The sequence below is a fragment of the Polypterus senegalus genome, chromosome 12 (genome assembly GCF_016835505.1).
Source record: "Polypterus senegalus isolate Bchr_013 chromosome 12, ASM1683550v1, whole genome shotgun sequence".
Classification (NCBI taxonomy): domain Eukaryota; kingdom Metazoa; phylum Chordata; class Cladistia; order Polypteriformes; family Polypteridae; genus Polypterus; species Polypterus senegalus.
In genome coordinates this window covers 124,341,320-124,365,686 of record NC_053165.1, presented here as the reverse complement: position 1 = coordinate 124,365,686, position 24,367 = coordinate 124,341,320, and the positions used below count along the sequence as shown (strand labels likewise).

Sequence of the window (24,367 nt, the reverse complement as noted above, 5' to 3'; positions counted from 1 at the left end):
AGATGGGGTGACATGTCTGGAGACAGGAGGAGAGGAGGAAGGTAAAGAGAGTGGGACTGAGGGTAGGAACTTTGAATGTTGGCAGTATGACTGGTAAGGGGAGAGAGTTAGCAGATATTAAGGAGAGAAGGAAGGTTGATATATTGTGCGTGCAAGAGACTAAATGGAAGGGGAGTAAGGCCAGGTGGATCGGAGTTGGATTCAAATTGTTCTATCATGGTGTGGATATGAGGAGAAATGGAGTAGGGGTTATTTTGATGGAACAATATGTCAAGAGTGTTTTGGAGGTGAAAAGAGTGTCAGACAGAGTAATGATTATGAAGTTGGAATTTGGAGGTGTAATGATGAATGTTGTTAGTGCATATGCCCCTCAAGTTGGGTGTGCAATGGATGAGAGAGAAGATTTTTAGAGTGAGTTGGATGAAGTGATGAACAGTGTACCCAAGGGACAGAAAGTGGTGATTGGAGCGGATTTCAATGGACATGTTGGTGAATGGAACAGAGGAGACGAGGAGGTGATGGGTAGGTATGGTGTCAAAGAGAGGAATGAAAAAGGTTAGAGGATAGTGGATTTTGCCAAAAGGATGGACATGGCTGTGGTGAATATGTATTTTAAGAAGAGTGAGGAACATAGGGTTACGTACAAGAGTGGAGGAAGATGCACACAGGTAGATTACATCCTATGCAGAAGAGTCAATCTGAAGGAGATTGAAGACTGCAAAGTGGTGACAGGGGAAGTGTAGTTAAGCAGCATAGGATGGTGGTCTGTAGGATGATGTTGGAGATCAAGAAGAGGAAGAGAGTGAGGGCAGAGCCAAGGGTCAAATAAATGGTGGAAGTTGAAAAAGGAAAACTGCAAGGTTGAGTTTAGGGAGAAGGGGAGACGGACACTGGGTGGTGAAGAGTTATCGGACAGTTAGGCAACTACAGCAGATGTAGTAAGGGTGACAGCAAGAAGGGCTTTTGGCATGACATCTGGACATAGTAAGGAGAAAAGGGAAAAATGGTGGTGGAATGGGGAAGTACAGGAGAGTATACAGAGGAAGAGGATGGTAAAGAGAGTGGGATGGTCAGAGAGATGCAGAAAGTAGGCATGGGTACAAGGAGATAAGGTGCAAGGTGAAGAGAGAGGTGACAAAGGCTAAAGAAAAGGCAGATGATGAGTTGTATGAGAGGTTGGACACTAAGTAGGGAGAAAAGGACCTGTACTGATTGGCTAGACAGAGGGACCAAGCTGGGAAAAATGTGTGTTGAGCAGATGGAAGGAGTACTTAGAGAGGCTGATGAATGAAGAGAACGAAAGAGAGAAGATGTTGGATGATGTGGAGATAGTGAATCAGGAAGTGCAACGGATTAGCAAGGTGGAAGTAAGGACAGCTATGAAGAGGATGAAGGATGGAAAGGCCGTTGGTCCAGATGACATGCCTGTGGAAGCATGAAAGTGTTTAGGAGAGATGGCAACGGAGTTTTTAACCAGATTGTTTAATGGAACCTTGGAAAGTGAGAAGGTGCCTGAGGAGTGGAGAAGATGTGTACTGGTGCTGATATTTAAGAATAAGGGGGATGTGCAGAACTGTAGTAACTACAGGGGGATAAAATTGATGAGCCACAGCATGAAATTATGGGAAAGAGTAGTGGTATGTAGGTTAAGAAGTGAGGTGATGATTAGTGAGCAGCAGTATGGTTTTGCGGTGTTTGCTCTGAGGGTGTTGATAGTAAGTATAGAGAAGGCCAGAAAGAGTTGTATTGCGTCTTTGTGGACTTGGATAAAGCATTTGACAGGGTCCCTCGAGAGGAGTTGTGGTATTATTTGAGGAAGTTGGGAGTGGCAGAAGTATGTAAGAGTTGTACAGGATATGTACGAGGGAAGTGTGACTGTGGTGAGGTTTGCGGTGGGAGTGACAGATGCATTACATCAGGGATCGGCTGTGAGCCCTTTCTTATTTGCAGTGGTGATGGACAGGTTAGACGAGATTAGATAGGAGTCCCCGTGGACTATGATGTTTGCTGTGCTGATGACATTGTGATCTGTAGTGATAGTAGGGAACAGGTTGAGGAGACCCTGGAGAGGTGGAGATATGCTCTAGAGAGGAGAGGAATGACCGAGCTGGAGGTAGCAGAGTTAAAGATGCTAAGATTTGCATTGGGTTTGACAAAAATGGATAGGATTAGAAATGCGCACATTAGAGGGTCAGCTCAAGTTGGACAGTTGGGAGGCAAAGTCAGAGAGGCGAGATTGCGTTGTTTTGGACATGTGCAGAGGAGAGATGCTGAGTTTAATGGAAGAAGGATGCTAAGGATAGAGCTGCCAGGCAAGAGAAAAAGAGGAAGGCATAAGAGAAGGTTTATGGATGTAATGAGAGAGTACAAGCAGGTGATGGGTGTAACAGAACAAGATACAGAGGACAGAAAGATATGGATGAAGATGATCCGCTGTGGCAACCCCTAATGGGAGCAGCCAAAAGAAGAACAAGAAGACGGGTTAAAATCAAATCGGAAGATCCATTTGTGTTTCATTTTATTTCTGAATATGCAAGAAAACATAAAATACATCCTTTCATACATTTACTGAATACAGCAGTCTAAAAATCTGAAAATGTAACTGGATCTTAATCCAATCTACAGTTTACATACTGTTTCTTGAAGCTAAGTTGTTCAAAATCCAGCCTGCTTTTCCAGTCAGTTAAATGTAGCAGGAGTTTCTATAGGTTTACTTAAAAATAGTCATTGCCCTAATGAAGAGAGTAATGTACTTTGTTTTTCACTCATACATTCTTGTGGGAGCTCATCTAACTCCACCAGTGGCAGAATGGTACAGTGCAGTGTTTTGTTCTGCAGATAAGTAATAGTTTTAGAATCAAGGTGGTTCTGAATTAATACTATTTGAACAAATGGTTATTTATTGTTGTATTACTGGAAATAGGCTATGATGACGGACTAAATTCTGTTTGTATCCTTTCTGAAAGATGTATTTTCTGATAATCCATCCATCCATCCATTATCCAACCTGCTGTATCCTAACTACAGTGTCACGGGGGTCTGCAGATTTTCTGATCATAGATGTGGAAATTAGAAGTCTTCATGACGTGTTGTTTCTAAAAAAGCATTCATAGTAAATGCTGAGTTTATCTTTATCTTTCATGAGTTGTTTTTCATGCTTTCTTTCAGAGCTTTGAATTATACAAATGTAGCAGAAAACCATGTCTGTTTCAAAATCCATACAGGATTTTCAGACATCTAGGGAAATTACCATTCACTTGCTTAGAACTGATTTTGCTCATACTGAAGATGAAACATCAATTTTCTATAGACATACTTGACTACAGAGTAGAAAAATTCTTGCCTTCTACATGTTTAACAAAAAACAACAATAATTTATTTCTGAACCTTAGATTTCATCATTCCGAAAATTATGATACTACCATGAAACATTCATCTAAATGAATCTTCCGTAAGTGTAGCATAGAAGTCTACATCACTAACCAAGCAGCGATTAGCAATGACATTTAGATGTTCAATTCAGAGGAGGCTCCAAAAATACTTCCCAGCCACAGTGCTCTTGTGAGAAAAATAGGTTTAATTTGCTTAGTAGTATTAGTGCATGGAGAACATTTATGGGGACCATCACAAATACCGGTTTGTGGTTTACTCCTTCTTTCTGACATTTCCTTTAAAAAAATAATATTCAGATACCACAGAGGTTTCTGAATGGTTAGTTGGTTGCCAGGGATATGGACAATATTACAGTGGCATAAGACAGGTAGAAATCCAAGAAACTGTCCAGAAGATAGAGAGAACATTGCAGGAGAAAAGGAAGTGAAGGTTTGAGCAGAAACATGTTATGCATCTTAAGCATGCAGCAGGCAAACAATCAAGCAAATGCCAGAGATACTTCACCCTCTACTCAGAGTTAGAGGGAAATGTGCCATTTCCTGTAATACAGTAAGTAGTATTATAGTAGCCACAGTATATTTGTAAATCCACAGATTTGGAATCAGTCCTTGGTCATGGTGTCTATTTACTTTCACAGATGCGCACAATAAATTACGCTTTACTATATATTTTTCCATCTTTATCCATGTGCTGCTTTCAAGCCATGTAATTTTTAAAATAATGTTATTAAGTCTTGCCCAAATGTACCAATCCCCCTAAAAGCTTTCCCTGTTAAGGGAACTTTGTCTATAGCATCTCATCTGTCCAACCTTCCATTTTCTAATCTGCTTAGCTGTACTCTAAATTCTGGCTTGCTGTTTGCTAAAATCCAGCCCTGTGCCATTGCTGATTTACACAAGGGTATCAAACTGAAATCTTTTTTTATGCCATCCCTATCCAGTCAGCTCTCAGAGGAATGCAGTGAAATTTTTCCACTTTCCATCAAATCTGTTGTTCTACTTTTAGAGTTAAACATAGCTGGAAGGACATGTCTTGCTAATTATAGTATGTCTGCCTGATGCCGGAGTTACATTTCCTTATCAGATCTCAATTCTTTCAAATCTGTGCATCTTTGAGGATGCAGAACACTTTTTTTTTTTTTTTCTTCTCACAGAAATGCTGCAATGCGTCGCAGATCTCCAAGACTAGGTCAGTGGAACGCTGCTGCTGGCATCAGCCAGACATGTTTCCATGGGAACAGCAAATAGTGATACAGGGGAGTGGCTTGATACTGAGTAGGGGCGGGTTATAGCAATTGCCAGAGTTTAAAGTGCTGTGTTTTGAAATGAGATTTGCTATTTAGATTCTGCCTTTGCACTGGTCTCTTTAAGATATGGCAAAATCTCTGAGAGAAAAAGAGAGTGAGGGGGAAATGCTAATTACATTGAGAAAACCTGCACATTCCCATGTTTTTAAGATTTAACATTTTTAAAAAAATAATTAAGATGATTATTTAATGTAGACATATTCTGTATATGTATATATAATACATATATATAATATATATGTGTATTATATATATATATTAAAATATATATATATATAATATATATGGTTAAGTGTGAAACAGATCAGAGACCGCATTTTAGCTGGCAATGCCCTCTTCCTATTGTACTGTACACTAATTTTTGTAGAGCCCTGCATTTGAAGTTGCTGTTTTGTTTTCTGCTTAAATCATCGTATACCCAGGAGCTTCTGATGGTGAGCCTATGTTGTTTAGAAACTTCTGCTACCTCTGTTGGAAAGGCATATTTTTCAAGTTGATCGTAAATGCTAGTGAAACAAAACAATATTAGAGTTCTTGCTTTTATTAAAAAGGAATATTTTTATTATGCAGATACCTTACTGTTTTACGTAAAATGCATAGTAAGCCACTTATTACAGATTTTTAAGTACTTTTTATTTACTTCAATTTAATATCCTGATGGTATTTTGTACTGTATTTTCTACTGCTAATTTATTTCATCATTTGCTTCAGAAAACACATTTCTGTGAACAGTGACATATTGCATGCTGGACATAGTAGCTATTTGCCAAAAAAGCAAAAAAGTGAGCAATGAACTTTTATGCTAGTAATAATGATCAACATGGATTGATGGAAATAATGATTGCTGTACTAGTGGCATTTTTACCCAGTGCATTCCAAAAGTGCTTGTCTAATTAAAGACTTCCCTAATGTGGTATGCTACATAGAGAGACCAACACGAAAATGAATAATAAAGTCTGTCTAGAATATATAGGTATCAGTTCAAATTGATCTAGATTAAAAGAAAAACTAAAATGTTAGGGATACTAGTGCTAGGTAAATTGAATATTGAATGACCCTGTGACATTTGCTTCACAAAACAATAGTAATGTAAAAGTGTCAGCATGCAGCATTTAAATTTGTATGCTGCAAAGACAGTTATTCTTGTTAAGAAAAAGAAGAATCTATCTTTTCTTTTCTCTGGTAGTGTACAGTTACGTCTGTTAATATTTTTTATGCATAACCATGGAAAAAAACACACCATGAAGACTCTTGATGCTAAAGAGAAAATTGTATTGTACTCTCTATTTATGCTGCTTTATTTCTTTTTATTGATTTTTGCCCTCTTTGTTAAAGATTTAAAGGAATGTTTGTCAACAAAAATTACTCATTCTTTTAGTTCCCATAAAAAGTGACTTAGTCAAAAAGCTTTGCACTATTTGTTATTAACATTTTTTTTATTTCAAACGAAGAAACTGGTCTGCTTCCTCATTTAATTTCATATGACATTTTATAAATATCTATTTAACATTTTATGTGGTGAATTTTATTCAGTTGGAAATTATATACTTTATGTCTGTGAAACAAAAGATCCATACACATGAATTAAATATTTTTTTAATTTCCTAAATAATGGATAAAAATTTTTTTCTGCGTCTGAAATTTGACTGTGAAGTTTGTTCCCGAATCCCATTATCCTGGTTAAACCATTCTTTTTTTGTCTCAGGTATACTAAATGAGGATTAATGTAGAGCAAATATGAGATCTTCGGTCCTGCTATATTACTCTCATAAAATGAGTTATGTTCTCAGGTCATATTTTACTAAGTTAATTCTTTAACAAAAGGATATGTGCTTAGATTTAGAACTAAGGTCAAAACAGCAATGATGCTGTGGAGTAGCTGAATACCATATTTGGAGCTTTTCCAGTGAGGAGACAATTAGCATTACATAAATACTAAAGAAAAAGGATTTACAGTACATAAAACATTAAAAACAAATATATATTTTATAATTATCATCTGTTAGAGATATTCAATCATCAACACACTGATAAATATTCTGAATTGTCCTTAATGTATTATATTTAATAAATAAATAGTTACTAAACTGTGGTAGGCTGATGCCCTGCCCGGAGTTTCTTTCCTGCTTTGTGTCCAGTGTTGGCTGGGATTGGATGCTTCCCGATCCCTGTGACTCTGTAGTTAGGATAAAGTGGGTTGGATAACGGATGGATGGATAGTTAGTAAAAATGTCTGTATTGTCCAGGTGTATGCTTCATTTGTTCTCTGTCAATATGTCCAACACCTAGCTACATAATCTAATGGATCTTTTGTTTTATCTCTTTTTTAGGACAAAGGATTCTTCATCACAAAAGTGATGTCCTAGAAACAGTGGTATTGGTAAACCCATCAGAAGCCACGGTAGTCTTAGAGGTAAAGCAAAAACTTAAAAACAGTTTCTATCCATATCTAGTATGCAAAGATGCATGCTTAAGTTGAACATCCTCATAGCTTATTTAATTTTAAGTACACCAGTGCCATAAAATGTGTGTTATAGTTTAATTTAACATAACCTGCTAAGACTATTGATACAAAATATGGATTTTTTTCAATATGTATGTTTTTTGAAATGAGTGTGTGAGCTATAAAGCAGTACATTGTATTGCAAATTCATAGAACTTGGATTAATGTTTATGTAAGAAACTGTGTACCCTGCATTTAGATTTTTTTTCTTGATGCTTACATGAGTTTTAGCCTATGTTAACTGGCAAATCTAAAAGGATTCAGTCTGTCTGAGTACATGCTTAAATGTATTTAGGGACACAAGTAGAACTGGTTAATAAATTGTGTCCTTTATTGCTCGGATACTAGCTACCCACATTTTTTAATTAGAAAACACTGTTAAAAATACGCAAAAATGAAAATCCATGACAGTACAGCAATATATCCAAAACCTTAAATTTTTATTATTTTTATAATTCTGAGAGAGTAATTACTGCAAGGTAACCATTTCCTGTAACCAGTTTTGAGGAATTTCGGTTCTTTTCACCTTACATGCATTAACTCCTCAATCTAGATGACATTTAACAGATACCATGCAAATAAAGTAGATTTCCAGCCCTGATAATGTTTTAGTATAGTCTCTGCAGTTAATGATGTGGAATTTTATTTTCTGCAGCTCTTCTATTACATTCTGCTTATATGCTATGCTTAAATTCTGTTAGACTTATTAAATAACACAACACTATATTCTCCTTCCCCTCTCTGCCTCTGTTTCTTTGTTAGAGGTTAGTTGTTTTAAATAAGCTTCTACCATCTTTTCCTTTCTCCCCGTCATCATCCCTCAATCTATTCTTCCTCATATCCCTCCCCATACAGTTCTCCAAGTCTCTGTCTCCCCTTGGATTTGCACACTATGACATGCCTTTCTCAGACTCCTTCAGTGATCTCATCCTAACTTCTCATAACCACATGTCTATTACCATATCAATACAGCCTCTCTGATTTTTCACTTATCTTTACCATTCTGATAATGTTTTAGTCTAGTCTCTGCAGTTTAAGATGTGGAATTTTATTTTCTGTAGCTCGTCTTTTACATTCTGCTTATATGCTATGCTTAAATTCTGTTAGGCTTATTAGATAACACAACACTATAGTCTCCTTCTCTCTGTCTCTGTACCTTTATTAGAGGTTAGTTGCTTTAATATGCCACATCCATCCTTGACTCTCTCCCCGTCATCATCACTCAATCCATTCTTCCTCATATCCCTCCCCACACAGTTCCCCAAGCCTCTGTCTCCCCCTTAATTTGAATGCTATGACAGGCTTTCCTCAGACTCTTTCAGTGATCTCACCCTAATTTCCATAACCACATGTCTGTACCATATCAATACAGCCTCTCTAATGTTTTCACTGATCTTTACCACTCCCATCTTCTTTCTGACCTCTTCCTTCCTCATTCCCACAATCAATATGATTTAACACTAGAATTACCAAAGCCACAAAAAAAAACCTTAATTATCTGTGAGTGAAGTACTGGAGGTTTAGAGGGGAAATAATAAATTGTTATTTGGAATACATACATTTCATACATGTCGCTCGCCAACCCCCGTGTTTGGTTTTCTGAATACACACTTTTAAGATTTTTTTTTCCTTGAATTGTTGCTATTTCATTAGTTTCAATTTTATTTCAGAACTTCGTTAAAAACAATATTTGGAATCTTTCGAGTCCCAATATGCTGAATCTTTTAAATGAGGTCAATGAGACATGTGTTTAATGACTTTGTACCATAATTCAGGATAGGTTTCTCTATTTGGAATTTCAGCACAGACAAAACGATCTACATCATCAGCAGTTAATAATTTTTTTTGCAAAGTAACCAACAAATGCATGTGAGGTAAACCCCTTTTGAAATTCTCTGACTTAAACTTCAAAGCCTTACAATATTTACATACTTCTGACATATCACCTATGTCCATATATTCGATCTCTATTCGCCTTTTCATTATTCTCTGAGCAATAATTTCTTTTTTTGCGCTAATGTGATCTTTACTTTCTTTTTTTTGACACTTTCGTTTTTTTCTGCTTTCATATTCTGTATCTTGCTCTGCATGTGTATCGTGCCTACATTTTTTTTTTGAGTCTTTTGAATTCCACTGTTTTCATTATCTGTAACCTGCTCTGCATGTGTTTTCCCCCCTTGTTTTTTAACTTCTTTATGACATTTTAGTTTGTTCTCTACTCTGTCTTTTATTTTTGACCTCGCTTTGTCCTGCTTTTTTTTAATGACACCTGGTCCGTGGTGATTATTATCCCTTTTTTTGATTAATAATTTCCGTTTGTTTGCGCTACTGCGATCTTTACTTTCTTTTTTTTTTATTCTTTCTAATTTTCCTGCTTTCATATACTTTAACTTTCGCTGCATTTGTATTGCGCCAACTTTTTTTTGAGCCTTTCAAATTCCACTTCTTTCATAATCTCTTACCTGCTCTGCATGTGTATAGCGCCAACGTTTTTATGAAGTTCTACTTTGTCTTTTATTTCTGAGCCCAATTGTACGTGCTTTTTTTTCAATTCCACTTGTTCCGGGCTGACTATTACTTTCCTTATTTTCTGAATTTGCACCTAGAATATTCTTTTTCTTTTTTGCTCTTTTTTTTCTCCAATGCTTTTGAGTGTCTTTTCTCTGTGCTACTTTCTTCTTTGCTTAATCATCGACCTTTCATTTATAACGTATTGTCCTTATGCACTTTATATGCGCTGAGAGCCCTGGATCTGTGTGTGCTCAAATCCTTACACTCACACGACTGTTTTGCTGTCCATGGTCTTATTTGATATTGGTTGTAAGTATCTTGCAAGAATCTCATGCTCTACGTCCCCGTGAGATGGTTCTGGGTCAATCTCTTGGCACCAAGTCTCATGTTTAAGGTCCTTGCAAGACGCTCCGTGGCCAGTCTCTTTCGTCTCGCGGGTCTTTTAAGTGTCTTCCGTGATCTTCACGTTAAGATCACGTATTGTGTCCCGTCTTTCAGGATTTCCAGGATTTTTTGTATAAAAGAGAGACATGACAAAATATTGACATGAACTGTATAATGTGTGAAGGCTGAAGACCAAATAGGAAGTAAACACTTTCACAAAAGGTGCAAGTGAAATATGACCGTTTCGGTGGTGCAGCGATACAATCTGCTGAGTTGTAATGAAAAGGCTGCAGGTTTGATCCTGGGTGACACGCAAATTTACCATTTTGAGTAGTGAGATGCTCTTATTTTATTAATATTATACAATAAAAACATACATTTGATTTGCATCTGTAACAGCTGGTGTAAATTTTTAGTACTTGTAAAAGTTAACTTTTTTTTTCTTCACTTGTATAATATTAACAATAAGAGCAGCTCACTACTTAAAATGGTAAATATGGAGAATATAAAGAATCATGGCTGGTGTGAGTGAGTTTCTAAACTCTTGTGGGATTCCACCCAATGGGACGACACACAGAAGAATGTCCAAAAGCAATTGCAAGCTCCCAGCGCTGTAGCAGTTCGATGTAAATGCCAATCCGAAAAGATCGCAGACATGCTACAAGTGCCTGCTGTTGATGGGTGATACAAGGAACAAGGGACATTATAAATGCGCTGGGCTCAGTATTACTTTCCCCCCGACCCTGCCTGACTGCTTTGTCTGTGTATAGGAGAATGAAAGATCCCGCTACATTAAATAACCTCACTGTTGCTGTTTCAAGCTTAATAAAGCTGGTGTTGCTAAAAGTACTGAGACTCAGCTTCGAGTTTTCGGGTGCAAGACGGGGACTCGTATGTCACAGCACAAACACACACACGCAGTCACAATGCTGTAGTAAACAGTAAACGCTCGTACGGATGTTGACTATATTAGTGACGGAGTTAAGGCTAGAAACTGCAATTAATTACATTGAGCAACAAGAAGAAGCTACAGGAATCGACATAATGATGCTGCAAAGATGGCGAGACTTCACAGCGAAGAAACGGCACTCGTCAAGAAAGCAGACTACGATCAAAAATGTCTTTAAATCATCACAGGACTGAACTTTTTAAGTGCAGTACATATTGTATTTAACGTCAGACAATTCTGTAATTGTAAGTTCATTTTTTCAGTTACTTTATTCTTTTGTTTTGTTGTAAAACATGATTATTAGGTTCGTAATGTGTAAAATTCTAACATAGTTTGACGTTTAATAGGCTTTTTCTTAACACCTGCCATTGCCCAACATTTTCACTTATCCGACGTTTGGCCGGCCCATTTATGTTGGATAAGCCAGACTCTACTGTAATATTTTCCAGAATTCATCACCTTGATATCTTGTTTAAGAAAACAAAGGCAAAGGGTAAGGGGCTAAGTACCAGTAGACACAGTACAGTAAGCGTGTGCGATATACATCGTTTATGATTATATCTTAATTGCTGTTTTAATGATGTGCGGAATTAAATTATCGAGTATGGAACTCGCTTTGCAAAATAAAGAAAGAGTTTATTCACAAATACAACAGTATAGACCACTGCGCGTGCGCAAAGCGAGTTGCGTAGGCGTGAACGTCCAGCAAGCCGCAAGTTAGCGTTCGTCCTTGCCTCAAAATGAGTGAACAAACACCACCAGATGATAGAACAGCCACGCCATCTACGTCAACAGAGTTAATTGCCAGACATCATTCATTCTCACTCGCATGGCAGTGGTTTGGTTTTGAAAAGACTGATGTTGTTCAAAAGACGGCAATCTGCAAACTATGTGGTAAATTGGTTGCCGTTAAAGACAGCTCGACAACTAACATGTTTCACCATTTGCGAACTAACCACCGCACAGAATACGAAGAATACAAAAAGCTTAAGGAGCCAACTGTCCAGCACAAGTCTAAAGTAACCAAGGCACAAGCTCAAAAACACACTCGGCAAACTTTAGCGGACTCATTCTGCAAAAAAGTGCCTTACGACAAGAAAAGCAACAGATGGCATGACATAACAAACACCGTCACCAATTACATCGCAAAAGATATGGTGCCAGTTCAAGTGGTTGAGAGAGATGGTTTTACACAACTATTGAATACTTTAGATTGAAGGAACATATTTCAGTCAAACAGCTCTGCCTAAGTTGTATGATTCGTGTTGCCATACTCTGACGCATAAACTGCAAATGGTTTCACATTTTGCCACAACAACGGATTTATGGTCAAGCCGAACATCCGAGCCAAACCTTTCCATGACGGTGCATTTCATTGACAAAAACTGGCAACTGCAAAGCTTCTGTTTGCAAACATCCTACTTCCCACAAGATCACACTGGGGACATCATTGCACAAGGTCTGAAAGATGCGCTGGCATCATGTTCACTGCGAGAAGACTGCATGGTTTGCATGACAACAGACAGCGGGGCTAACGTTGTCAGTGCACTACGGATTAATAACTGGAAGAGGCTACCTTGTTTTGGGCATAGGCCTCATATTGCGATTGGTGCCTAATTTGGGGTTCCTCTATAAAATGCAGTTTAGGTTAAATTGATCTTATTTATTATGATGTTTAAAAATACAAAAAGACCTGATAAGTAAAGCTATAGATGACAAAAATATAATTCAATATAATTTCAAATAATACATTACATTATCTTGGAATTATCGTTATCGTCAAAGTCCCAGAAAATATCTAGATATTTTTTTTTTCCAATATCGCACACCCCTACAGTACAGTAAACATTTCTATGTCTCCATATACTGTTTTTGCTACTGATAGAAATCCTTCATTTGATATCTACCGCTTTTGCTAGCTTTTCTGGAATATTCTTCTTCAGACACCAGGGGCCTCATGTTTAAATGGTGCATACGAAGAAAAATGTTGCATAAGCCCGTTTCCATACTCACTTCAAGGAGTATAAAAATTTAATTTGGCGTAAAGTTATGCCTATTTTCATGGCAACCTTACACCTTGCGTATGCACTTTTCTACTTGGTTTTGCAAACTGTCGGCACCCTGTGTCAATGCAGTGCTACAGTTTCTGTGTCGTTTCCCTTTCTTTTTCATATTTACATTCATGGTCCGGGTGTTACCAAATACACCAATATCATTTGCAAATTTAATTCGCTTGATTATAATCATTCTTTAACAATGTAATGGTGAACGGAATGGCCAAACTATTGCAACTACCTTGGCTGCTTTACCATTGTTAGAAGACATTACAAATGGAAGAATTAGAAGAGAACGTGTATTTATAGATGATGATGACTGGCTTCAAAGTCTTGGAGTTGTGTGCTGAAGTGTTACCAAATTTACAATTTACAAATTTCCTCTTCATCAGCCTCTTGAAGTACTCTTTCCATCTTCTCAACACACCCTCCTCGCTTGTATGTTTCCATCTTTATCCTTTATGATCATAACCTGCTGCACATCCAAGCTCGGTCCCTCTGTCTAGCCAATCGGTACAGGTCCTTTTCTCCCTCCTTAGTGTCCAACCTCTGACTATCCCATTTTTACTTCGCCATCCTTTTCCTCTGTATACTCTCCTGTACTTCCCCATTCCATCTTCAGGTTTTCTTTTCCTCCCTCCTCCTCTGTCCGGATGTCACGACAAGCACTCCTTCTTGCTTTCACCCTTACTACTTCTGCCGTAGTTGTCCAGCTGTCTGGTAACTCTTGATGGGCACCCAGTGCCTGTCTTGCCTCCTCCATGAACTCAACCTTGCAGTCTTCCTTTTTCAACTTCCACCATTTGATCCTTGGCTCTGCCCTCACTCTCCTCCTCTTCTTGATCTCCAACATCATCCTAGAGACCACCATCCTATGCTGTCTAACTACACTTTCCCCCGCCACCACTTTGCAGTCTTTTAATTTCCTTCAGATTGACTCTTCTCCATAGGATATAATCTAACTGTGCATCTTCCTCCACTCTTGTACGTCACACTATGTTCTTCCAGTCTTCTTAAAATACATATTCACCACAGCAATGCCTATCCTTTTTGAAAAATCCACTATCATCTGACCTTTTTCATTCCTCTCCTTGACACGATACCTACCTATCACCTCCTCATCTCCTGTGTTCCCTTCACCAACATGTCCATTAAAATCCGTTCCAATCACCACTTTCTGTCCTTTGGTTACACTGTCCATTACTTCATCCAACTCACTCCAGAAATTTTCTTTCTCATCCATCGCACACCCAACTTGCGGGGCATATGCACTAACAACATTCATCATCACACCTACAATTTATAGCTTCATATTCATTACTCTGTCTGAAACTGTTTTCACTTCCAAAACACTATTGACATACTGTTCCTTCAGAATAACCCCTACCCCATTTCTCCTCCCATCCACACCATGATAGAACAATTTAAATCCACCTCAGATCCATCTAGCCTTACTCCTCTTCCATTTAATCTCTTGCACGCACAATATATCAGCCTTCCTTCTCTCCATCACATCCATTGACTCTCTCCCCTTATCACTCATAGTGCCAACATTCAAAGTTCCTACCCTCAGTTCCACTCTGTTTACCTTCCTCCTCTTCTCATATCTCCGGAGATGTCTCCCCCCTCTTCTTCTCCTTCTTCAGACAACAGTAGCCCAATTTCTGCCAGCACCCTGTTGGCGGTCTTTATTAACCCGGGACTCGACCGATCCAATATGGAAATCTATATTGTTGTCCACATGTTTATCTGGCAAAATTTTACACTGCATGCCCTTACTGATGTAACCCTCCTCATTTATCCGGGCTTGGGACTGGCACGAAGAAACACACTGGTTTGTGCATCCACTGTGGCTGGATTGGATGGATAGTTTAGTATTTTTCATTATTATATATTTTATATATGATGCTTTTAGAAAGTATGAATTTGATTACTACAAAACCAGAGTATTGGATATATGTAAACAGACTGTTTTTTATTTTAAATGTTTCCATAGTATAACAGTCAAAATCTATATAATTATTGGCAGTTTCAGAAGTCTTTTTAAAAAATTTTTCACAATTTTGCATCAAGTGCATCCATACATGCTGATTGTTTTTTTTTTAAACTGATATAGCAGTATAAAAATGCAACACTTTAAATGCTGTATATATGGTAGAATAGTATATGACTTGTGAAGCATCACATCCTTAAAAAGTTACTTTTTGCCTTTATCTACTTTCAGATCCGCTCACTGATCACTGATCCTGCCAGACACAAACTTATAGTTTTTAGTGGCCAAAGCTCTGACCAGGGAGGGGACCTTATACTGCAAAGTGGGATCTTCACCTTCATTAAATTCTTGGAGGTCTTTTCTGACATTGAGGTATGTCTTAGATAAATATGCAGTGACATTCATTGATGTGAAAAGGCGAGTGATTGAGTGTCATATGAAAGCATATTAAGGCCACAGAGAAGACAAAATAGGGACACATAGAAGAAAAAAAAAGGTTTGTGTTGAAATTAAAGTCAAAATGTCAACTTTAAACTCGAAATTTCCACTTTAATCTCATAGTTTATTTTGTTAATTAAGTAGAATGTTGTAAAGTTCATCTTAAAATCAATGTTTAATTTACTAGTGTTTCTTAAATCCCATAGTAACTAAAGTAACACCTTAAATGTTTTGTATTCTATGTGTTTCCCAACCCAGTTGTTAATTGCTCCATGCTTCTTAATTGGGCTTTCTCTTACACTGACGGGTATTCAGGCAGTGATTGCCACACAGAATACATTACATTCATGATATTACACATGTCTGAACATTTTAGAATACTAAAATGTATAACTTGATGTCGTTTTCATGATTGATCAGGATTGTTCCTGCCTCCCACAAGATACCTGCTGTAACATGTGCGACCCTGGATTAAATCATTTATTGCAGCAGTACTGTGTCTGTCAAACATACCAACCCCCCAATTCCTATCCTACTGTTTTCTTTCTCCACATAAACCATTCACTGTGCAATAAGCGTCTGTAATAAATAAGAAACCAGGTGCGAGGTTTAAAACACAGATTCTACAAAACTGTTTAGGAATATTGAAAAATTTTCATTATGCTCCATCCATCCATCCATCCATCTAGGGTCACACCAGTCCCAGCAAGCATAAAGCGCAAGCCAGGAACATTCACTTGACGGGGTGCTAGCTCATTACTACCTCTGTGCCACTGTGCCACCACATGTTTATTGACAAGTACAGTTGTCCTTGAAAGTTTGTGAACCCTTTAGAATTTTCTATATTTCTGCATAAATATGACCTAAAACATCATTAGATTTTCACTCAAGTCCTAAAATTAGATAAAGAGAAACCAGTTAAACAAATGAGACAAAAATATTATACTTGGTCATTTATTTATTAAGGAAAATTATCGAATATTACATATTTGTGAGTCGCAAAAGTATGTGAACTTTTGCTTTCACTATCTGGTGTGAAACCCCTTTGCAGCAATAACTGCAACTAAATGTTTGCGGTAACTTTTGATCATTCCTGCACACCTGCTTGGAGGAATTTTAGCCCATTCCTTCGTACAGAACAACTCTGGGATGTTGGTGGGTTTCCTCACATTAACTGCTTGCTTCAGGTCCTTCCACAACATTTCAATTGGATTAAGGTCAGGACTTTGACTTGGCCATTCCAAAACATTAACTTTATTCTTCTTTAACCATTCTTTGGTAGAACGACTTGTGTGCTTAGGGTCGGTGTGACAAGCCAACCTGGCCCAGATTCAGCAAAACAGGCCCAAACCATGATACTACCACCACCATGTTTCACAGATGGGATAAGGTTCTTATGCTGGAATTCAGTGTTTTCCTCCCTCCAATCATAACGCTTTTCATTTAAACCAAAAAGTTCTATTTTGGTCTCATCTGTCCACAAAACATTCTTCCAATAGTCTTCTGGCTTGTCCATGTGATTTTTAGCAAACTGCAGACGAGCAGCAATGTTTTTTTTGGAGAACAGTGGCTTTCTCCTTGCAACCCTGCAATGCACACCATTATTGTTCAGTGTTCTCATGATGGTGGACTCATGAACATGAACATTAGCCAATGTGAGAGAGGCCTTCAGTTGCTTAGAAGTTACCCTGGGGTCCTTTGTGATCTCATTGACTATTACACGCCTTGATCTTGGAGTGATCTTTGTTTGTCGACCACTCCTGGGGAGGGTAACAATGGTCTTGAATTTCCTCCATTTGTACACAATCTGTCTGACTGTGGATTGTTTGGAGTCCAAACTCTTTAGAGATGGTTTTGTACCCTTTTCCAGCCTGATTAGCATCAACAACTCTTTTTCTGAGGTCCTCAGAAATCTCCTTTGTTCGTGTCATGATACACTTCCACAAACGTGTTGTGAAGAGCAGACTTTGATAGATCCCTGTTCTTTAAATAACACAGGGTGCCCACTCACACCTGATTGTCATCCCATTGACTGAAAACACCTGACTCTAATTTCTCCTTCAAACTAACTGCTGATCCTAGAGGTTCACATCCTTTTGCCACTCACAAATATGTAATATTCGATCATCTTCCTCAATAAATAAATGACCAGGTATAATATTTTTGTCTCATTTGTTTAACTGGTTTCTTTTTATCTACTTTTAGGACTTGAGCGAAAATCTGATGATGTTTTAGGTCATATTTATGCAGAAATATAGAAAATTCTAAAGGATTAACAAACTTTCAAACACAACTATACCTGTTAATAAACATGTGGTGGTGGCACGGTGGCACAGAGGTGGCAATGAGCTAGCACCCCGTCAAGTGAATGTTCCTGGCATATGCTTAATGCTTGCTGGGACTGGTGTGACCCTAGATGGATGGATGGAATAATTAAACATGTATAATGAAAATGTTTCAATTTTCCTAAACAGTTTTGAAGAATCTGTGTTCTAAGCCTCGCAGCTGGTTTCTTATTTATTACAAATGCTTATTGCACAGTGAATGGTTATGTGGAGAAAGAAAACAGAAGGACAAGAATTGGGGGTTGGTATGTTACATAAATGACATTAACAATTTATGTGTGCACTGTTTATACAAGAAGCCCATGGCTAGTTCTAACTCTGCTTTAAGACAGACAGAGGGTTTTTAAGTAATCAATAGAAGTTGGAACACCTGTACTAATTGTTTACATCAACTTGCAAGGCTTTAGTTGCTTTAACTGCTGCAGAACATCTTCAGGCTGTAACCTGAAGAAAGCCCATTTGTAATATTCTGATGTTTTCTTTTTTCAGTTTTGGCTAACCTAAACTTTAAATTTAAACCTCTGGCAGTTTACTGTTTACCTTTTCTCCATTTTAGGTCATTCATTGTATTTCAACAGATTAAGTCTGAAGAAAAACTGAGGTGTCAAAACTTTTCACTGGTAGTGTATATACTGTGTAAGACAGTGGAAGTGCTAGAAAAGCTTTCCATACTTGATGAACCGTACTTCAGTATTTGCATCTGGCAGAGTCATCTAACAGCAATATATATATACTTAGAGCATACAAAAAAGTAATGCATGTTTCACCTTGGAAACCATTCTTGCAGAAAGGCAACAAGCAGTAAACTATAGTATATGAAAGACAATAAAGCTTGGAGCAGGAATCAGTGACAGAAAGTCTTAAGGAATGCTGAGTCCAAACTACAAATTGTTGTTCGTAAAAATGCCAGTATGCCAGCAAAAGAGTTGCCTCTCCGAAGCCTTCAGTCAATAGTACAGGTGCCGGTCATAAAATTAGAATATCATGACAAAGTTGATTTATTTCAGTAATTCCATTCAAAAAGTGAAACTTGTATATTAGATTCATTCATTACACACAGACTGATGTATTTCAAATGTTTATTTCTTTTAATTTTGATGATTATAACTGACAACTAATGAAAGTCCCAAATTCAGTATCTCGGAAAATTAGAATATCAATTAAGACCAATGCAAAAAAAGTATTTTTAGAAATGTTGGCTAACTGAAAGATATGAACATGAAAAGTATGAGCATGTACAGCACTCAATATTTAGTTGGGCTCCTTTTGCCTGGATTACTGCAGCAATGCGGCGTGGCGTGGAGTCGATCAGTCTGTGGCACTGCTCAAGTGTTATGAGAGCCCATGTTGCTCTGATAGTGGCCTTCACCTCTTCTGAATAGTTGGGTCTGGCGTATTGCATCTTCTTCTTCACAATACCCCATAGATTTACTATGGGGTTAAGGTCAGGCGAGTTTGCTGGCCAATCAAGAACAGGGATACCATGGTCCTTAAACCAGGTACTGGTAGTTTTGGCACTTTGTGCAGGTGCCAGGTCCTGTTGGAAAATGAAATCTGCATCTCCATAAAGTTTGTCAGCAGCAGGAAGCATGAAGTGCTCTAAAACTTCCTGGTAGACGGCTGCGTTGACCTTGGACCTCAGAAAACACAATGGACCAACACCAGCAGATGACATGGCACCCCAAACCATCACTGACTGTGGAAACTTTACACTGGACCTCAAGCAACGTGGATTCTGTGCCTCTCCTCTCTTCCTCCAGACTCTGGGACCTTGATTTCCATAGGAAATGCAAAATTTACTTTCATCAGAGAACATAACTTTGGACCACTCAGCAGCATTTTTGTCTTTAGCCCAGACGAGACGCTTCTGACACTGTCTCTTGTTCAAGAGTGGCTTGACACAAGAATGCGACAGCTGAAACCCATGTCTTGCATACATCTGTGCGTGGTGGTTCTTGAAGCACTGACTCCAGCTGCAGTCCACTCTTTGTGAATCTCCCCCACAGTTTTGAATGGGTTTTGTTTCACAATCCTCTCCAGGGTGCGGTTATCCCTATTGCTTGTACACTTTTTTCTACCACATCTTGTCCTTCCCTTCGCCTCTCTATTAATGTGCTTGGACACAGAGCTCTGTGAACAGCCAGCCTCTTTAGCAATGACCTTTTGTGTCTTGCCCTCCTTGTGCAAGGTGTCAATGGTCGTCTTTTGGACAACTGTCAAGTCAGCAGTCTTCCCCATGATTGTGTAGCCTACAGAACTAGACTGAGAGAACATTTAAAGGCTTTTGCAGGCGTTTTGAGTTAATTAGCTGATTAGAGTGTGTCACCAGATGTCTTCAATATTGAACCTTTTCACAATATTCTATTTTTCCGAGATACTGAATTTGGGACTTTCATTAGTTGTCAGTTATAATCATCAAAATTAAAAGAAATAAACATTTGAAATACATCAGTCTGTTTGAAATGAATGAATATAATATACAAGTTTCACTTTTTGAATGGAATTACTGAAATAAATCAACTTTGTCATGATATTCTAATTTTATATCCGGCACCTGTATAGTGGATTTTGTTTTCTTTGATAGAAAGATGATTGCCGAGAAATATAAATGGATATTGATTCATCCTGCTGTCCTTCCTGGAAACAACTTTATCTTTCATCACAGTAAAACCCCAAAAACTTTGTAAATACAATTGAAGCTTACCCATAGCATAATTGAAGCTGTGGGGGAAAACATGGACAGGAAAAAAATAAAAAGCAGCTAAAGTTGAAAGAAAAGTTATTTCAATTTCTGCAAAGCTTGTAATAGTGTACTACAGGAGTGCCTGAAAAAAATTTTCAGTAGTATACCAAAGTTAATTGCTTTAGTTTTACATTCTATGGGAAGCCACAAAATACTTGACTTAAAAAAATTCATATTCTAGGCTGAGCTGATCATATTTGTGAACTAGCAGTCAGTCAGTTTTCTCATTAAACACCCCACAGCTGCACAGCTTTCTACTAGCAGGCACCCACACCCCCAAACCTGAGCCACACTATTTTTATAAAAATCACACCTTGAACATTTTAGAGTTAAATGGTATTCTGTAGTCTGTGAGGATTTCATTATGCACACATACTCATGCAAAGGCCCCTAGTAATACTTGGGCAGTGGTTTTAAAATTGGCCACTTTGCAATGTGACAACCTTGGATATTGGATTACGTAATCGATGAAGATGAGGATGTGTTTGTCTCCGTGCATGGATGGTTCAAGTAGGCCATTGATGTTGACCCCAATCGACTCAAATGGTACCTCTATAATAGGAAAGAGCAGTGAAAACGCTCAATTCCCCCAAAAAGGATTTTATGGAGCTGGCACTTGGACACATGACACAAATCTGCCACACCTCTTCATATACCCCAGCCTATAGAAATGTGACTTAATGCATTCCAAAGGCTTGTCCATTTCAAAATGTCCCCTGGAAAAGTAAGCCCAATCTGACCTGCATGCAGAATTTTATTTGGTACGTTTTAGGAACAAGCAACCAATGGCAGGGCTCCTCCTAGTTGTTTTGCTACCCAATATAATAAATAATTCTCAGGAACAAAATGTGGGCCAGTTGGTATGGTCTTGCATGTCAACTAGCCATTTACTAAAACTACTGCATTCCATGCATTGCAATTGATAAATAATGCATACTATATACATATACAGAGAGAGAGATATGGCCTGCAGCTTATCCTGGCCAATACATCCACACCACCAGGTGGAGTCCTTCCTGCAACATAGAGGTGCCCCGAATTCCCGCAGGGCATCATGGACAATGGAGTTCAGCTTCACAGCCCTGCTGGATACCTTGGGGACCGCCAGGGGATGCTGCAGGGAGACACAGGGATTTTTATTTTCCCTATAGCCTGCAAGTACTCCCAAGTCACGGGGACGGAAAAACTGAAGTACTTCCGGGCTGAAGACAAATAAAAGTTTTCATCTGCTCATCATGGACTGAAGGACAGAGGCACTTCCGGGTTGAAGACTATTAAAGTACTGTGGGAAACCCAGCAGACTGATCCGGAGTTGGGAGGAAGTGTGACGGAGCTGCTGGGAGAAGAGGAGGATTAATTGTATTGATTTATTGTGTATTGTAAATGTGGAGGTGCTTTGTGCACATTATTGGAGAAATGAAAATTATTTCTTGTACTTTTTTACCTGGTTTCTGGATGCATTGTCTGCGGGTTTGGAGGAGCAACAGCGCCGTCTAGTGCCACAGTATATATACACAGTATATATACAGTGATCCCTCGCTATATCGCGCTTCGACTTTCGCGGCTTCACTCCATCACGGATTTTAAATGTAAGCATATCTAAATATATATCACGGATTTTTCGCTGGTTCGGATTTCTGCGGACAGTGGGTCTTTTAATTTAAAGTACATGCTTCCTCATTTTGTTTGCCCAGTTGATTTCATACAAGGGACGCTATTGGCGGATGGCTTAGAGCTACCCAATCAGAGCATGTATTACGTATTAAATAAAACTCCTCAATGATATACGATGTGCTTCCCGAGCGGTGCTTGATTGTTTGCTTTTTCGGTCTCTCTCACTCTCTCTGACATGCTCTGCGTCGGACGGAGGGGGTGTGAGCAGAGGGGGCTGTTTGCACAGAGGCTGTTTGCCTAGAAGATATGGATGCTACTCTAAAAAATGCAAAAAGACTACCTTCACATTGCTCCCTTTTTGCGGCTGCTTTATCGCGGTGCGCATACTTAAAAGCCCAACAGCACGTATTGATTTTTTGACTGTTTGCTTTTCTGTCACACTCTCTCTCTCTGGCATTCTCTGCTTCTGACGGCGCTCCTTTGAAGAGAAGATATGTTTGCATTCTTTTAATTGTGAGAAAGAACTGCCATCTCTGTCTTGTCATGGAGCACAGTTTAAACTTTTGAGTAAAGGGTGTTATTTCATGTCTAGAGGGCTCTAATAATTTTGTGGGAGAGTTTATAAGGGCTTAAAATATATAAAAATAACCATATAAACATATGGTTTCTACTTAGCGGATTTTCACCTATCGCGGGGGGTTCTGGAACGCAACCCCGCGATCGAGGAGGGATTACTGTACTGTATAATGCTGGGCAGCAATTAAAAATTTTAATCGCAGACAATCACAACAATCACATTGTTATGTGCAAAATTCAATAATGAACTCAAAAGTAGTGTATTGTGTGTATTTGGTTTGCAAACACTTTAAACAAATAAGGTGCTTTTTAACAGAAGTATTCCCTTTACATAGTAGCAGTTAAAATATTTCTTGTAAATCTCAACTTAAACATTAATGCAGTCAAATCAAATATAAATCCAAAACTATTTGCCACTGCCAGGGCATTAACGTTTTATCTAGTTTGTTATGGAGAAATAAGTTACCCTCAGATTCCAGAGCCATGATCACAGCTTTATAACAGGCACCTTCCAAGCAATAGCAAGTTAACATTTCTAAATCAGTTTTCTTTTTTATCTGAACAGACACCAGCAGAAACATTTTCTTTTATCAGGGAGCAGCATAAACAGTGTATGTTCAGCAGCAACTCTTTGAGGGCTAATATTTTTTCGAAAAAACTCAGTTTTCTGTAAAGTGCACAAAGCAATGGTTTCACACATAACTCAACATAAAACATCTGTTTGCACAGTAGGGTGGCTGCCTAGCTGTCTTTGTGAGACAGGTGCGCTGGAGTGGCAGTTGGAGTGAGACAAATTATGGTTTGTACCTCTTGTCATCGTAAGTGTCTGTCCTCCCAGGCGAACATTGCCATAGGTGCATCAGCTACACAAATGTGTTCAGCACCACAATCAGCTGGGGACCGATCAGCTGATGCCGGTACCTCACTTTCGTTTTCAATTTACATCTCCAGATCACTTGCATCAAAATTGGGGTCCAACAAATCAGAGTCCAATTCAGTAATAATAAGAAAAAAGTCATCCACAGATTATTTTGCTTTGAGCATTCACTTTGGTATCTCCCCACATGCCATTTTAGAAGCTGTTTGCTCTTCACTACTCATGCACACACAGGGAATTGAGGTCAAATCAACAAAGCTAACTTTCCTTCTAGCAAAAACATATCGAAAGCGCTGTAACAAGAAGGTCACTGATCTTTATCGATCACTAGTGAAACTGAGGCTTTCAAAATAATAATAATAAAAATTGCAATTATGCGTGGTAAAATAATTGTCAGCGTTAATTAATTAGTGCATTAACGTGATAATAATGTGTTACCTTGCCCAGCCATAATATATATCTCTCTCTATTATATAAAAAAAAATCCTGGGACGAGAAGAGACTTTTTTGCCTGGGACGAGACGTAACTTTTTCAGAGAGATACTTTCAGGTCCCGTGAGACAAGACTTTCTGCCAAGATATTTAACCACTCTCGGGGCCTGAAATAAAAGACAAAGAGTATATGACAAAGTAGAATGTCGTAAAGAGGTTCAAAAATGTTGGTGCGATACACATGCAGAG

The 24,367-nt window shown here is 38.3% G+C and overlaps 1 protein-coding gene across 4 annotated transcripts in view; it reads left to right on the top strand.

Annotated features, from left to right (window-relative positions):
* map1aa (microtubule-associated protein 1Aa) overlaps positions 1–24,367 on the top strand; it is a 296,824-nt gene that overhangs the window by 250,266 nt on the left and 22,191 nt on the right. For 3 of the 4 annotated variants that reach the window (XM_039773371.1, XM_039773373.1, XM_039773375.1), the window contains 2 exons: positions 7,030–7,112; positions 15,325–15,465. In XM_039773371.1, the coding sequence (XP_039629305.1) occupies positions 7,030–7,112; positions 15,325–15,465 (224 nt within the window). The remainder of the gene's footprint in view (positions 1–7,029; positions 7,113–15,324; positions 15,466–24,367) is intronic. The other variant, XM_039773374.1, reaches the window with a different exon arrangement.